The sequence below is a fragment of the Phytophthora cinnamomi genome, assembly GCF_018691715.1.
Source record: "Phytophthora cinnamomi strain GKB4 chromosome Unknown Contig125, whole genome shotgun sequence".
Taxonomy (NCBI): Eukaryota; Oomycota; class Peronosporomycetes; order Peronosporales; family Peronosporaceae; genus Phytophthora; species Phytophthora cinnamomi.
This window is the reverse complement of record NW_027151058.1, coordinates 61,306-76,967: the sequence shown is the minus strand read 5'-3', so window position 1 is coordinate 76,967 and position 15,662 is coordinate 61,306. Positions and strand designations below refer to the sequence as shown.

The following is a 15,662-nucleotide window of genomic DNA, read 5'->3' as shown; positions in this document are numbered from 1 at the left end:
TGCCTGCGTGCCTGTAGCTGCGGCCTCTAGCCGCCCCCGCCTCGCAGCCCATGGCGGCGCTCGACAAGGCGCTCGCGACGGCGCACGCGCAGCTGCTGCAGGCGCGCGAGGAGCTGGCGCAGCCGCCGACGCGCAGCTTCCAAGACGCCTTGCTGGAGGCTCTGCGCAACACGTTCGAGGCGGCGGCGCTCGCCCACAGCAGCGGCGGCGGCGGCAGCAGCAGACCCGCCGACAGCAGAGAGACCAGATGGCGCCGCGCCGAGCTGCGCGACTTCCTGGGGCTCTACTTCCCGCAGTACGAGCAGCAGCCCGCGGCCTTCTCGGCGCTGTGCGCGTCGCTGGCCAAGAAGAAGGACGGCGACAGGACGCACGCAGAGCCGCAGCAGCAGCAGCAGCAGGACGAGGAGGGCGGCCGCGCCGATGACGACGTGGTGGCCGTCACGTTCGACGCCTTGAGGCGCGTGCTGGTGCGCCAGTACGGCAGCACGAGGCTTGTTGCGAAAGATCCGTTCCCGCTCGAGCCCTGCGTTGAGCCCAAGCCGGAGCGCCGTCCCAGCATCGCCACGTTCGTCCCGGGCGCGACTGGCGGCGGCAGTGACAACGGCTCCGAGGACGCGGCCACTGCGGCTGCCGCTCCGGTGGTGCGCGAGTTCAAGGCCGAAGTGATGAAGAAGTCGAAGAGCTGGCTCGGACGCTGGCGCGCGCGCCACCTGCTGCTGCGCTGGGGCGTGCTGGAGATACACAAGCGCAGCCTGACCTCCAGGAGTTTCCGCCACGGGCACTCGTCGACTTCTGGATCTGGTGCTTCTGCGACCGGCACAAGCAGTCGTGGAGGTGACGGCTCCAGTTCGGCGTCCTCGCCGGCGGTCACAACTGCAGGGGCAGCAGCTAACACCAAGATGTACGATCTGCAGGATCTGGTGTCGTTGCAGCTCGCGCATGTAAGTGATGGCGAGTCAGCTTCGGCTCGTAAGGCGGCCCTGACGCTCAAGTTTCAGTCGACGCTCGCGCCGTCCTCGAACAGCCACAGCAACCCTTCTGGCTCTGCCAGCCAAGACATCAAGACTCTTATTCTCGGTGGAGGCGAGGCGTCCGATGCGCTCGTGTCAATCAGGAATCATGTTGCCACCTTCGCGCTCTACCTTGAACTTTCTCGGCGAGACCGTCTGCCATCAATGACCAAAATGCGTCGATATATCGCTGCTGGTGCCAAGGTGAACGTTCGCATGCGCATCCCTCGTGTCTCACTACCCAAAGACGGGAAAGATACGTCGCGAAGACGCAGTCAGGTTAAGCAGCCGCCGCGGGGAATGGTGACAGCATTGCAACTCGCGTTCTTGCAAGACCCTCGTGTGCCCAGCTTCGAGAGTATGATTGCCGTGCTACTTAATGCTGGTGCAGACCCGTGCAGCCTCCTGTATTGGGACTACGCGACCCAGGTGGTTTTTACATCTCCGTCGAGCGAAAAGAAGGAGAAGAGTGAGGAGCACCATCAACGACGGCGATTGCGAAAGAGGCTGCTCCTTCTCGACAAGGTTGAAAGCGATGGCGACGAAAGTGCCACGTTTCAGTGTTGTGAAGTGCAAGCAGATGACGGGGTTCGATGGAATTTGCTTATGTATTTTTGCTGGCTTGGTGATCTCGAGGGGGTTAAGCAACTACTCGTTGTGACGGGAACTGGTGGTTCCTCAGGAACCCAAGGCAGATCGTCGAGTCGGCAACTGGTAACCTGCCTGGATCATGTCAACGCGGCAGGCGACACGGCACTTCACATAGCCATAAAGGCGGGCAAAGAGTCCGTGGCGCTGATGCTTGTGGAAGCAGCACTCTCGACCAATGCCCAGGCAGTACATCAATGCGACGCACGTGGTGAACCTGTAGTGCATATTGCGCTCGTTGCGCGACAATGGCGTGTTGTAGATGCCTTGGTGGCAGGAGGTGCGGTAGATCCGCGGTCATATGATGCTTTTGGGAACACGGCGCTGCATCTTGCAATCCAAGTACGAGCGCCCGTGGCCCTAATAGCGCGACTTATTCAAGTATACCGTCACTCAGCACCAACTGGAGGCCTTGATGGGCGAGCTGGTCGCCGTGGGAGCAACGACACGCCCTTGTCATTAGCACTCAAGAGCGGTCAACAAGAAGTCGTCGCGCTGCTGCTCGCTTCTGGTGCCTCTCCTTCTGGTTCGGGTTGCAAATGGAATCACGCATTTGTGGAGAAGCGGGAAAGTGGAAACGAGGAGGATGTGGAAGGGAAAGAGGTCATTGGCGATGATGACAGTGCTCTTCATATTGCCATCAAGTCAGGGATGGAGCTCGCGGCAGCAGCTTTGATTGCTCATAAAGCGGATATTTATGCGGTTGATACGCGAGGTGCGTCGCCGCTGGCACTCGCAGTCCGCTACGGCTTGTACGCTCTAGCTGCAGCACTCGTAGAGCAATACCAAAAGAGGCAAAACCAAGCTGGAAGTAAGAATTGGTGGGTCGACGGTGAAACAGGACGACCTGTGGTGATGCTGGCCTTCCAAGCTGGACAACTCGAACTGGCAGCTCTTTTCCTTGACTGCATTAGTCAAGACAAAGATAGTCAACGGCAGTTGTACCCCGCGCGGCTCCTTCCTCTGCTGGTGCAGATAAGTTCATGGCTGGGAGCGAGTACCAGAGCTGGTGCTAGTGTCAGTGGGAAATTCAACAACTCGGGCGTTTCCAGACGCAATTCTGGTGGAAGCACGGATGCCGCAGGTAAAAATTGTAGTGTCCAAAAGAAAGCCCGATCAGCGAGTTCAAACTCGTTCCCGTCTACCTGGACACGTGATCGCGCGAAATCCCGAAGTGAAGGGGACTGGAAGCAACTGAAACGAGAAGCATCTCGCCGAGACGGAAACAAAACAACGTCGTTTTCTATGAATGAAGATGATGCAAAGAGCAAGGAAGATAGAGATATCTGTATGTTTCTCCTCCGAGGGATCCAAGCGCTTGTCGTGAGAATTCTTCAGCTCAGCGTCAAGTCTGCAGTGACCGAAGTCGTAGGTGGTGGTACGATGCCCACCTCTGTGTCTCTATCGACACTACCTTTGGTTGTTCATCTACCGACAACTGCAACTCCGTCGAAATCCACCCCACCAAAAGTCTGCAAGGACGATGAGCTGACGGCAGGCTCTCCGCTTCACGTGGCGGCATCCGGTGGCCCCTCTTCTTCGACGTTGCTTCGATTACTGTTGGCATTTTTATTGAACTCCGATGCTAGTGCGGCAGCTCAGGTACTCGTACGTCCAATGGGTCCTCGTGCAGAGACGCCGTTGCATGCTGCATTAGCTGCAGGTGCGGCTGAAAACGCCCTGTTGGTGTTGTACGCTTCCCGTGAGCTTCAAGTGCGAAGCCCAGCTGTAAGACCAATTTGCGCTCAGCTTTTAGAGATGACGAATTTATTAGGCGATTCGGCGCTTCATGTAGCAAGTGCGTGGCCCCATAGTGCTGATATGGGTCTTGTCGTGGAATTGCTTCTCCAGGAACGTGTCGACGCCGGAAACTGGAACAATGCTGGTCTAGCCCCACTTCACATTGCTCTGCGCGAGGAGTGTGGTGAAACTTTCATCGAGCTGTTTCTGCGATTCAGCCAAGATTTAAATCTCTGGACGGAAGGCAACGCGTATGAAGACGAAGGAGACAACGAGTCGAGTGATTTTTTTTCGCATAGTGAAGCAAGACCAAGTGCTATTTCGCTGGTGAATTCGTGCCCGCACAATCCCTTGATGCTGGCCCTGGAGTCGGAGAATTCCGCGGCATTTCGTGCACTTGTGCGTGGAGGCGCACGGACAAGAGCACTGATGCCGCGTGCTCGTGTTGGGCTGCTACAACTCGCGGTGCACTTTGATGTGCGCGATCCCGAGTTACTCGCGTGCTTATTGGACGACCCTGAGCTCGAGCACTCGGCCCATTCGGACGTGGCCGATCAGTGGGGCGTCAGCCCTCGTGATGCACGGTCTAGGTTGATGGAGGTGTGGAGAAGAGAGCGAAGTGGGGTTGACGTCGACAGCCCGTCTGGGGATCGTCGACCGGTTACTATTGCCTCCAATATGGAGATAGCACTGGGAGATGACAGCCGACAGCAGCAGAGACCACCTCCGCTGTATTCAACTTCTGCTAGCGGTGAGCGGATGCCTCCGTACAAGTCGTTCTCCAGTGAGTACACACCCTTGGATACCTCGACGCACACAACAGAATCGCGAGTGCCGCCACCACTTCGGATCACCGTCCCACGCCCACCTCCTGAGTCGGTGCCTTTGGAGACGGCTCAATATCTTAGAGCGCTTCCACGGCCGCCAACGCTGTCACCAATGACACTGGAATATCTGCGAGAAGAAGAGCGGGCAACCCTGACACTTGTTGCACAGGAGGCGCGGGGTGAAGCACAGGACTGGCTTGCAAAGCGAATCGGTCAGAAGAAGCTCCTATCAGATGCACATGCCCAGCTACAAAACGTTAAGAAGCATAGGCGCACTGCTAGCGGCAGCAGCGTGAGTAGCAGCAGGGACGATCTGGAAGCATCAGCTACTGAAGTCGGTGGATCAGCTCAAAGTGACCAGCGGTTGCTTGAAGAGCTGAAGGCTTCTGCGGCGAAGAAATTTATTGATAAGCATGTTTCAGAAGTTGTGGCCGAGGCGCGACTTGCCATTGAGCGAGAAAAGCAAACCATTTTCCAGGAAACTGGTCTGTACCCAGGCATGACCACGACATCAAGGAAAAGCAAAAAGAAGGGCGACGGGAAGCATCGCTCACTACTCGTTCGTGCTGCAAGTTCCACCACGGGTTCGATGCTATTGCCCGCATCGTCCGCATCGGTGGCATCAGTGTCAAGTGAAGAAAGCAATCCAACCCAAATGAGTGAGGACGGCTATGGCAGTGCAAGCTTCTGGTGGTCCGAGCGCGGGACCACATTTTTGAGCGATGACGGTTGGCTATCGAGTAGCAACCCGCGAGGGGGGACAATGTTGAGTGACCCCGCCTCCGCTAGCGTATCATCGTGGGCTTCAAATGGGCGAGGAACGATGCTCGATGGAAGTTACGACCGACGCCTATCGTTTGCTTCACGAAGCTTTCTAGAGAGCGACGATAATGACAGACACGGCAAGGCCTCGAGAGATGAACGGTTAGACAAGTCGACAGATAGCTTCGTCGACCCTGAGCCGTCAGACGCGAAGTATCCGAGCCCGTTGGATCGCCCGTCCTTCCCCCACGTGACTTCAGAGCGAAATACAACGGTGTAATACTCAACAAAAAGTTTTGGAGCTGTACAGCATCATCACCGCCTCACCTGGAGAATTTCATCAACGACAGCCTGGTCAGACTAGGACACCCCCAGCCATCTCCAGATTTTTGTACTGATGCGAGTTGCTACTAGTTTTTTTTACTTCTTTATGACTCTCGCGCGGCTTGCTGCGCCTGAATGATCTGCTGGATAAACTCATCGGAGAGAACGATCTTGTCCTGCGCGCTGTTTTGAAGTTGCTGCAAGTACTGGACTGCATCAGCCGAGCTAGCGGTTGCTCCGTAATTCTCAAAACGCTCGTGCTCCTCCAACTCCGCGCGGATGTGGATAAGTAGGCGGTTCAGGTACCGTCGGTGAGCCACGGAGGCTCGGCTCAGCACGAGGCTGAGCTTAGAGGGCTCCGGCGTATCGGTCGGAGCCGGCAAGTTCAACGATGAAGAAGGCGCAGGCGCTGGCGGCGGGGTGCTAGGGAAAGATGACGCAGTCCCCTCCGGTGTCAACGGCGGTTGAATTCCCTCGTTCGCTTCGTCTCCGAGCTCTGCTGCACTAGCAGCACCCCTTTGGTCGAAACTATCGCCCAGGCCGTCTTGAATCTGCTGCTGCTGTTGTAACTGGTGTTCGTGCAGCTTAGCGCCCGACATGGTAAGGAACACCTGGTGTGGGCGGGCGAAAACGCCATGCTTCGGCTTGCAGCGGAAGTAGTAGCGCCCCTTAACACTGCCGTCATTCTTGCCGTACGCCTCGTCCAGCTCGATGCCCACCCACACTCCTTTGACGCCCAGAATTTCGCCCAGAAACCGCACGAAGCCGAAGAGCTCCTTGTCCGGGATGCAGACGCGGTCTCCGACGTCCAAGTTGAGCCCCGCCAGCGCCTGCACCTGCTGCACCGGCGCCACGTTGTCGTCCACACTGGCGTTCGACGCCGAGCCCGCGCCCCGCACGGACTCGGCCACGTCCGAGGACACGAGCGCCTCGAGGCGCTTCTGGATTTTGTAGTCGACCATGCTCATGACGACCAGCGCGCGCTTGGGGAAGAGCGTGTGGAAGGCCAGGAACAGCTCGTGCGCCTGCGCGCGGCAGGAGGAGCTGGCGTCGTACAGCGCGTGCTGCAGCCCCTTCTCGAGCTGCTGGACGTCGCTCTTGTCCATCACGGGGCTCCACGTCACCAGCGCGCGGCGCAGACACGAGATGCAGCACAGCCGGATGAGCTTGTTCTTGCTCTCGAGCAGGATGTCCACGAAGAGCCGCAGCGTGGCGCCCTTGACCACCGTCTGCGTGACCACGGCCTCCAGGCACTCGCCGCAGTACGTGCCGCAGACCTTGTTGCCGCTGCCGCGCACCTCCACGAGCGTGGGCAGCACGTCGCGCAGGAACGGGGCCATGGCGTCCCGCGTCACGCGCGACACGGTCGTGAGCAGCGCGCAGACCTCCTTGACGATCTGCGAGCGCAGGTCCTGCACCATGCCCTTGAGCGGCCGCAGCGTCTTCCACACCTCCGTGCTCAGGCTGGCGGCCACGGTGCCCGCGGGCGGGTCGCGCTCCAGCTGCTCGAAGGCGCGCTGCATCTCGCCCAGCGCCGCCATGCGCTCCTGCCAGTTCTCGGCGTTGCGCGCCACGCGGTCCATCTCGCGCGCCAGCGACGTCACCAGCGCCTCCTTGCTCATCGCCGCCGCTGCCTCGCGAGGGGAACGCTGCCGCCGACGGTGGCTTCAAGCCCAGCGTGTGGATGGTGTGTCCGAGTCTGAGTTTTTAGAAAGGGGAATTTGCAATTGGGTCAGTCAGGACTTTCGAAATTTGGAATTATGGCACTCCTAAAATTAGAATAGCTAACCTGCAGCCATGTTGCCTGCAGCCATGCATGCAACCCACCACTCCACACCATATAGCATAGAAGTCATGGAGCTACCGGAAACCTCATCTGCACCATCAGCCACTGGCGTAGATCCGTGTGCGCAACATGGAAGAAACACTCGGCATGTGATGAGCAGACTACTTGTTAAGAAGTCGCGTCGATTTGAGGGCTTATCAATAAGCTCATTGTGAGCAAACCCGTGAACAACGCAGTATCGCGCATATGCAAACGGCTAGCTCCACATCTTCGTATGCGTCCTACATGACTAGGACTCCTGATCTGGAAGCGAAAATATGTTGTGGAGTGGTGGATGGACATCGCTTGCATGGCTGCAGGTTAGTTATTCTAATTTAGGAAGATGTAATTCCAAGTTTCGAAAACCCTGACTGACCCAATTGCAAATTCCCAGTCAAATACCTGACCAAATTGCAAATGACCAAATTACAAACTCCCCTTCAAGGCGGATTATATTTTTTAAAAATGCGATAAAAGAAAATTGGGTTTGAAATCAATAATTGAATATACTCTGAGAAATTGTTTCATATTAATTTAAAGAATTATTGGACAAAGTCAAATGTTGGAGTCCCAGTTAAAACTATTTATTTACAGTACAATTATTGTACTGCTTTAGAAGAACACACATTCTAAAACTTTTCCATATTTATGCGCACTACGCACAAATTTTACATACTACGCACAAATTTGTATATCGACGGAAGTATGCAAAACAGTTTCTTCCGGATCCAGAAAGATTTATGGCGCGATCTTCTGTCCGCCTGTTTGAGACACTCGTCAAGTTAATTTCGGGAATGGGTTGTACCCGACCCAATTTCGGGCGCCCTTAATTGATAAAGTCCGAAATCACATATTTCGGACTTGATTTCGAATATCGCAAATTCCCTCTTTTAGAAATGTCGAGTCGGATTATTTTTTTGAAAATGCGATAGAAAAAATGGGTTTGAAACGGCAATAATTGAATATATGCTGGGCGAGCAATTTCGTATCTCTGAAAATAACTATTGGACGAACATTTGAATTATTGGAGCCCGGTTTTGACCCATTTGTTTCCTTATTATTGTTTCTTTTCCTGTATTTGGTGCCAGCGCACCTCGCCTTGAGCGTGGTCGCCACTGCCATAACCAACAGAACACAGCGCTGAGCGAGCCTCTGAATAGCGAAAAAGAATACTCGGTTCGCAATGGTGTACTTCTCCAAACCTACAGTCTGGCACAACCATGCCCGTCAAATGACAAATCATAGCCTGCCAGCAAACACTGCACTGGTAGCGAACACCGTAGCTAGTTGCTCTTTAACTTGGCAAGCGCCACGATATCACCGAATATCTGAAATATAGTTGGTGTGACGATGGCGCTGCCAGTGTCGTTGTACCAACGGTTCCTAGACAGAACCGAACATCGCTGGCGAATGTGCTTGTTTGGTTCGTCGCACAGTGGCAGAATAGATGCGTGTAGAGCTGCAAGCAAGAGCAACAAGAGGAAAAGTAAGCTAGCGTGTAGGCAATGTCCAAAGTGGACCCATGTCCAAAGTGGACCCTTGCGGTTTGCAATTCGTAGAACTACACCCGCATCGAGGCTACAACACGAACTTCGACCGCTGCCGCCGCCGCAAACAGAAGCGCGAGCCCGCGGTGCAGGATAGACACGGGTGGCCGCATCTCGAGCTTTGCAATGTTCGCGGTCTCTGCCTTCGTCGCGCTGTAGATCGTTAACACCCCGCGCGCTTTCTGTTTTCTGCTTGGTCGCTTGCGGCTCGCTCGTCGCGGACCTGCGCCAGCAAACGATGGGCCATCCCGGCGGCTTACGCCGCTAAAGAGAACCGCTCATCCAAGTGACGAAGCGTTCGAGAAAGACAGTCGATGCTGCTTGGGATCGGCGTGAATCAAGTGGTGCACTCCGGTCTCGTGCGTGGACGCGGACGAATTCGCTTCTCTCGCCGAAGCGGACAAAAAGATACCGCCGAGCAATGCCCGAGTGCGATCTTGCGGACGCGAAAGAGATTAATGAATCAAGCGGACCGGTCGCGACGCCGTTGCGGTGGTGGGCGCCGGGCTAAACTGCGCGGTGGCTGCAGTAGCAGCAACATGGTCAAACCACTTGAGCCCAAGCTGAAGGGCTATCGATACCGATACGACCTTGGCGTTTGTTCTCAGCAAAACAATTTGTTGATAACTTGCTGGGACCGTCTCTGCTTCAAAAAGTGCGCATCTCCGTCTGAGTTTGCCTGAATTGTCGACGACTCGTCCGACATGACGAAACGCGGACTGCAACGCGGCGGCTGAAGTGCTTGGCCGCCGCCGAGGGAAACAGAAAGCCGCAGCCTGCGGAGACTGAAGGTCCTTGCAGCACTGCCGGCCTCGACAGTCGAGGCGACCCACTCATCCGGCCGAGCCGGAGGGAGCTGCTGGTGTGCGACAGGGATTGGGCACCGGGCTCCGGGTCAGCAGTCGGAGCGGGAGCTGTCGCTCCGCCGCAAGATGTCGCGGTCCGCGACTGAAGGCCTTTCAGTGAAGGGAGAGCTCCAGCTCGGAGCGAGAGCCGCGCAGGCAGGGTAAACCAGTTCTGCTGCTGCTGGCGGGGCTCCTTTCCGCAGAAGACTCGAGTCAAATGGCCTAACACGCATATCGCCCAGCTGCAGCGGTTCGTTTACAGACAAACCCGTTTGCAACGTCGGCGCGATTTGCCGCCCTATCCCTCTTCAGGCTCGCTTCTGAAGTTGACTCACGCGATGCCGCCGCTTGTATTCATCGCTGCCGGCCTGCAGCGCCGGCAGCAGCAGTGCGCTCGCGCTGGACTCAACCTCGCGTGATCTCCAGTCTCGTGGAGTTTGCCAACGCGGGGGAGTCCGGCGGCATCGGAAAACGACACGCGCAAGAGTCCAGTTCCGTTTAACAAGTGCTGCGCTCCAAGCACCACGCGAGCCAAGTGGGGAGCGCGCCGCCTGCTGTTGGTGCTGCTGCCGTGACTTCGGTGCGCCTCGTTCTGCCCTGGGCAGCTGGGCGGCCCGCACCACGTGCGCGCGGGCGCCGCTCGGCAGAGGCAGCCCGCAAATTTGCACCCCGAAAATGGGCCGACGGTCGGGCGGTCGCCAGCGCCAGCAAGACAGCCCAGCCAGGCAGCAGACCTGCGCGATGCTCGTCGCCCCGCCCTGCTGCTGGAGCAGGCTTGCTCGGCGAAGACTCGTACCGCCCTCTCGCCGCCACCGCGTTCGAAAAGCAGTCAAGGGCAGGGCCACGCGGAACCGGCCACTAAAGCCGAAGCGCGCAGCAGCGGCGCTACAACTTTAAGTGACATACAAATCCCAAGATGACAAGCGACCCAAAACATGTCCTTATGCTGGACAAACGTACCTATAATTTTACGGGTCCATGCACAACTGCGCACCTCCTTCTTCGCTGGGAAGCGCTCGCCCCCGCCCGCCGCACACGCACACATACATCGCCGGTGACCAAAGCTGTCAGTCTTCAGCTGCTGCGGCGGCGGCCTTGGCGCTTTCGCGCCTGTATGCGTAAGCGCACGGGGATTGGTCGGCGCGCGGTTCTTTTGCGCCAATGGGCGCACGCTCCATTCTTTTTTCGCAGCTCTTGGTTTCTGTATCGCGCAGCCCTTCCCCTTTCAGCTCCAGCCGTGGCCAACGCCGCCGCACTCTCACACTCGCGCCATTAGCGACGAGTGACGCCGCCGCCTCTTGCTCCGCCTTCCGCGCGCGGGCGGATCCGAACGACCACACACACACGCACGCACACCGCAGCCTCGCGCGTACAGACCGCCGCCGCAGCCGCCGCGCGCCGCCCGCTCGCCTCCGGATGATGCGAGACGTGAGCGCGCGCTTCAAGTACAGCGAGCGTGAGTTCCGGGCGCAGCGCAAGGCCGCCAGCCTCAGCGCCAGCAGCAGCAGCGACGACTCGGAGAACAAGCCGCCGCCCGCCGCCGCCAACGCCAGCGCGCCGGACGACGACGCGGCCGCGCAGCCCGACGCCTGCCCGTCGCGCGAGCTCATCCACAACCACATCCGAAGATACTACCGGGACGTGGACGCCGCCGCCAAGGCCGCCACCGACTGGGAGGCCGTGAGCGCGCGCGTGCGCAAAGACCTGGCGCCCTACAGCGTGCTCAAGCTCGGCGGCTTCTCGCTGGGCGACGCCTGCACGCGGCTGCTGGGCGACGTGCTGGCCCACGGCGCGGCCAAGCTGCGCACGCTAGACCTCGGCTTCAACCGCCTCACGGACAAGGGCGCGGCGCAGCTCGCCGAGGCGCTCGAGACCAACGCGTCGCTCGAGAGCTTGTATCTCTCGGGCAACGAGATCGGGCCCGCGGGCGCGCGCGCGCTGGCCCAGGCGCTGACCAAGAACACGCACCTGCGCAGCCTGCACCTCAGCGGCAACAACATCGGCGAGGAAGGCGCCCGCTTCCTGGCAGACGGAATCGCGGGCAACACGGCGCTCAGAGCGCTGTATTTGGGGACGAATGGCATCGGCGCCGCGGGAATGCAGAGTCTGGCCGCCGCCCTTACGCAGAACAAGTCGCTGGAGGAGCTGACGCTGGGACAGAACAAAGGTGGGAGCGCGGGCGTGCGCCATTTGGCCTCGGCTTTTGCGACGGGCCACGTAGCGCTGTCGACGCTGGAGCTCGGGAAGAACGGCGTGGATCAGGAAGGAGCAATCGCCTTAGCTCGATCTTTGTGCGGAACCAATCGACTGCAGAACTTGTACCTGGATCACAACCCGCTGGGGGACGTGGGCGCTAGCGCATTCGGAGCGCTGCTGGCCCAGAATGCGGAACTGCGCGTGCTGGACTTGAGCTACACCCACATGTCCTTGTTGGGGCTGCGCGAGCTCAGCGTGGTGGGGTTGGCTCGTAGCCGCGCGTTGCTGTGCCTGCTTGTGGATGGTCACGATTGGGCGAGCACTCAATACATGAAAAAGAACCAGCATCCGAGCCTCAACGGTGCGTCCCTAGCGACCAAGGGTGCGAACAACTACGCCGCATCCTGCATCGTGGGCGCCATCAACGCCAATGTGCACTCGGTGCTATTCAAGCTAACAGGTGTAGATTTGAGTCTTGTGGTTGCGGTGCCCGCGCCCTCTAGCTCCACTGAGGGCAGGAGAGAATCAGATACACTTACTCGCAACGAATTAGTGCTAAAGGGACTGCACGATGCACGTGTCGCCGCACAAGCCACCGCGTCGGGTATTCCACCCAGCCACAAGCGGAAGCCGACGGAGGACGCAGGAAACGCAGCAGCAGATAGGTCAACGACATCAGGAGCAGATTCAGGTGCAGACAGCGATGCTGGCGAGAGCTCGTCGCCGGTGGTACAGCATCCCAAGTTCCAGAAACTTGAGGGTAACCTCAAGGCCGGATCGTCGTCGGGTAGTATTAGTAGCGCCAACGGAGGTGGGAGTGGTGGCTCGGGTTCAGGAAGTGCAAATGCATTGCTTGGACTGCTCCCCCCTCCCCACAATGGTCCGGGCAATGGGGCATCCAGCTCAGCAGGTGGCAGCGGGGGCAGCTCTCCATCCAAGACGAGTACCAACCGGCCGCCGCGCGTAATTCGGATCCCATCGCGTGGATCTATGGGTCGCTTCCCGCGCTCAGGTGGGTCTTGCGAGAAGCGACTGTCGCTCAAGAGCCCACGCTACGAAAGTACCATGGAGGTTCATGTCCGCAAAGTCATCTCCGACATCGCCAAGCTGCCGTTCAACGCTGACGAGTTCGACACGCTCCAAGCGTATTATTTGGGCGGACGATGCTCAGCTGGGTCCAGCGGGTGCGGTGACTGGGGAGTCGACGACGTGACGGGCGAGCCAACACCCTGCCCAGCATGTCGATCCAGTCGTTTGGCGCAGTATCGACGCACGATGGTAAGTTTGCGATGTACTGTTACCACTCGACACTGCTTGCGTGCATCGATAACTGATTGCGCTCTTTTTGCTGCGATTGCAGGCACTCAAGACGCGACTGGAAGCCGCCAAGCAAGCGACGGACGCGGCGCTGCTGGTGCTGCTGCGCCAGCTGCACTACCTCGTTGGCGCGTTCCAGAACGTGGAAAACGCCGTGCAGACCATCGACGATATCCTCGTGTCAGCGCACGAGGGGATGGCTGATCCGCACCAGTTTTCCAGCGCGCCGCCGCTGCCCTCGCAGAAGGCGGCCAGCCAGCACACCCAGTAGAGCGCGCCGTGGAAGGCCCCGCGCACACAACACAGGCAGCGATGCCCGAAGGCATAGGAGAGTATTTATCAGTCGACAGCACGCCCACCCGCCCCCGCGCCATTATAAAGTTTATTCGGTAGCAACGCAGCCAACGACTCCGCTTCGGCTCAGCTCGCTCGTGCTCATGGCATTGTCGATGTGGACGAACGACCTTCGTTCAACGACAGTCGTCTCTATTGCAAAAGTTCGTCGTATCATCGCTAGGTCTCTTTTCTACCAATCGCCGTGCTGTATCATAATTTCTGACCAATCCGCGTCCGTGGCGACCGGCGTTCGCCCCATGTCTTGGTCGTGATCGGGGCCGCGGCTTCATTCCTGACACATTCGCACTAGCGCCGTAGGTAGAAGACCGACCACCGCAGACAGACATGAGCGTGCTGGACAAGACCCCGCGCGTGGCCGAGGAGACCGCCAAGTACCCGCGTGCCGAGGGCCTGGGCGCGCGCGAGCTGCGCTACGGCACGGCGGGCTTCCGCGAGGACGCGGGCCTGCTGGTGTCCACGTGCCACCGCATGGGCATGCTGGCGGTGCTGCGCTCCAAGAGCGCGGGCAAGATCGTGGGCGTGATGATCACGGCGTCGCACAACGCGGCCAGCGACAACGGGCTCAAGATCATCGACCCCAAGGGCGACATGCTGAACCAGCGCTGGGAGAAGTACGCCGTGCAGCTGGCCAACGCGCCGCAGGACAAGGTCGTGGAGGTGCTGGACGCCGTCGTGGCCGCCGAGAAGATCGACCTGGACCAGACGGGCAACGTCTTCATCGCCAAGGACACGCGCCCTTCCAGCGAGCACCTGGCGGAGCTCGCGCGCGAGGGCGCGCTCGTGGTCGGCGGCAACGTGCTGGACTTCGGGCTGCAGACGACCCCGCAGCTGCACCACCTCGTGCGCATGGTACGGGGCGTCGCTGTGTGTTGGGCACTGGTGGGGACTAATGCTGTAGCTGCTGCTGTGTGGCGTTGTTTGTGTAGTGGAACTATGAGCAGTACAACAAGGGCGACTGGGCCTCCGAGGTTGGCTACTACAACATGCTGAGCGACGCCTTCAAGCAGCTCACGGCCACGCACGACTCCAAGGTGAGAAGGAAGATGCTATCTGGTGAGAGTTGTTGTTGCTGCGGACTGACGTGGCGTTGCTTGTCTGCCGTCGCAGCGCCTCGAGACCCGATCGCCGCTGTACGTGGACTGCGCCCACGGTGTCGGCGCTCTGCAGGTCGCGAAGCTCGCCAAGGACCTGGGCGACTCGCTTCGGCTGGAGATCGTCAACACCCCCAGCGATGGCGAGCTGAACCTTCAGTGCGGCGCCGAGCACGTCGAGAAGTCGCGCCAGCCGCCCGCGAATATGACCCGTGAGAGCGACCGCGGCAGACGCTACTGCAGCATGGACGGCGACGGCGACCGCGTGGTGTTCCACTACTTCGACGACGAGAGCACGTGGCACCTGCTGGACGGCAACAAGATTGCTTGCCTGTTCGCCGAGTTCCTGGCCGACAAGCTGCGCGCGCTGGAGCTCGACCAGGAGGGCGTGACGTTCGGCTGCGTGATGACTGCGTACGCTAACGGTGCGGCCACCCAGTACCTGCAGTCGCAGGGCGTCCGTGTGGCGCAGGCGAAGACCGGCGTCAAGTACTGCCACGAGAAGGCGACGCAGTTCGACATGGCCGTGTACTTCGAGGCCAACGGCCACGGCACGGTGGTCTTCAAGGACGCCCTCATGGACAAGCTGCACAAGTGGGAGAACACGCTGCACGATGAGCGCAAGAAGTTGGCGCTCTCGCAGCTGCTGGCCGCCTCGCAGCTCGTGAACCAGGCTACGGGCGACGCCATGTGCGACCTGCTCTTCGTGGAGGCGCTGCTCGTCCAGAAGAACTGGAACATCAGCGACTGGGACGCTATCTACAACGACCTGCCGAGCCGCCAGACCAAGGTGAAGATCGCGGATCGCAGCGTGATCAAGTCGGACGAGGAGGACGACACCAAGGTGTTGGCCCCGGAGAGTCTGCGCGCTGCGCTGGACGCGGCGCTGCAGGAGTACGCCAACAAGCGCGGCCGCGCGTTCGTGCGCGCGTCGGGCACCGAGGACGCCGTGCGCGTGTACGCCGAGGCGGACACCCAGCAGGACGCCGACGCCCTCGCTCTGCAGTTCGCCAAGCTGGTGCATCAGCACTGCGGCGGCGTGGGCGTCGAGCCCACATCCTTCGTGGCATAGGCCGCTTGTTGTGGGCCGCGCGAGTGTTGGCGTTGAGTAAGTGATGGCCGCAGTAGGCGCAGGCATCGTAAGACAGAGATCAGACGTGCAAATTGAAGTCG

At 59.2% G+C, this 15,662-nt stretch overlaps 3 protein-coding genes across 7 annotated transcripts; 2 read left to right on the top strand and 1 right to left on the bottom strand.

Annotated features, from left to right (window-relative positions):
- Positions 1–50: 50 nt before the first annotated feature.
- IUM83_18028 (ATP-dependent RNA helicase eIF4A) lies at positions 51–1,728 on the top strand (the record flags this gene model as incomplete). The annotated part of the gene is made up of 2 exons (XM_067943007.1): positions 51–1,598; positions 1,693–1,728. 2 exons carry the CDS (start codon positions 51–53, stop codon positions 1,726–1,728), a joined length of 1,584 nt encoding a protein of 527 aa, XP_067780764.1.
- A 3,687-nt stretch (positions 1,729–5,415) lies between these two features.
- Positions 5,416–6,933, bottom strand: IUM83_18027 (CAP-Gly domain-containing linker protein 1; the record flags this gene model as incomplete). The annotated part of the gene is made up of 1 exon (XM_067943006.1): positions 5,416–6,933. The coding sequence occupies one exon, from the start codon at positions 6,931–6,933 to the stop codon at positions 5,416–5,418; it is 1,518 nt and encodes a 505-aa protein (XP_067780730.1).
- Positions 6,934–10,944: 4,011 nt separating this feature from the next.
- On the top strand, positions 10,945–15,561 carry IUM83_18026 (the record flags this gene model as incomplete). Of its 5 annotated transcripts, XM_067943002.1 has the most annotated exons (6): positions 10,945–12,085; positions 12,560–13,002; positions 13,085–13,165; positions 13,717–14,247; positions 14,325–14,429; positions 14,506–15,561. In XM_067943002.1, the coding sequence occupies 6 exons, from the start codon at positions 10,945–10,947 to the stop codon at positions 15,559–15,561; spliced, it is 3,357 nt and encodes a 1,118-aa protein (XP_067780734.1). The 5 variants fall into 5 exon arrangements, with proteins under 5 accessions (XP_067780734.1, XP_067780735.1, XP_067780733.1 ...); XM_067943004.1 differs by lacking the exons at positions 13,717–14,247; positions 14,325–14,429; positions 14,506–15,561 and having other exon boundaries at positions 13,085–13,312; XM_067943001.1 differs by lacking the exons at positions 10,945–12,085; positions 12,560–13,002; positions 13,085–13,165 and having other exon boundaries at positions 13,723–14,247.
- Positions 15,562–15,662: the final 101 nt, after the last annotated feature.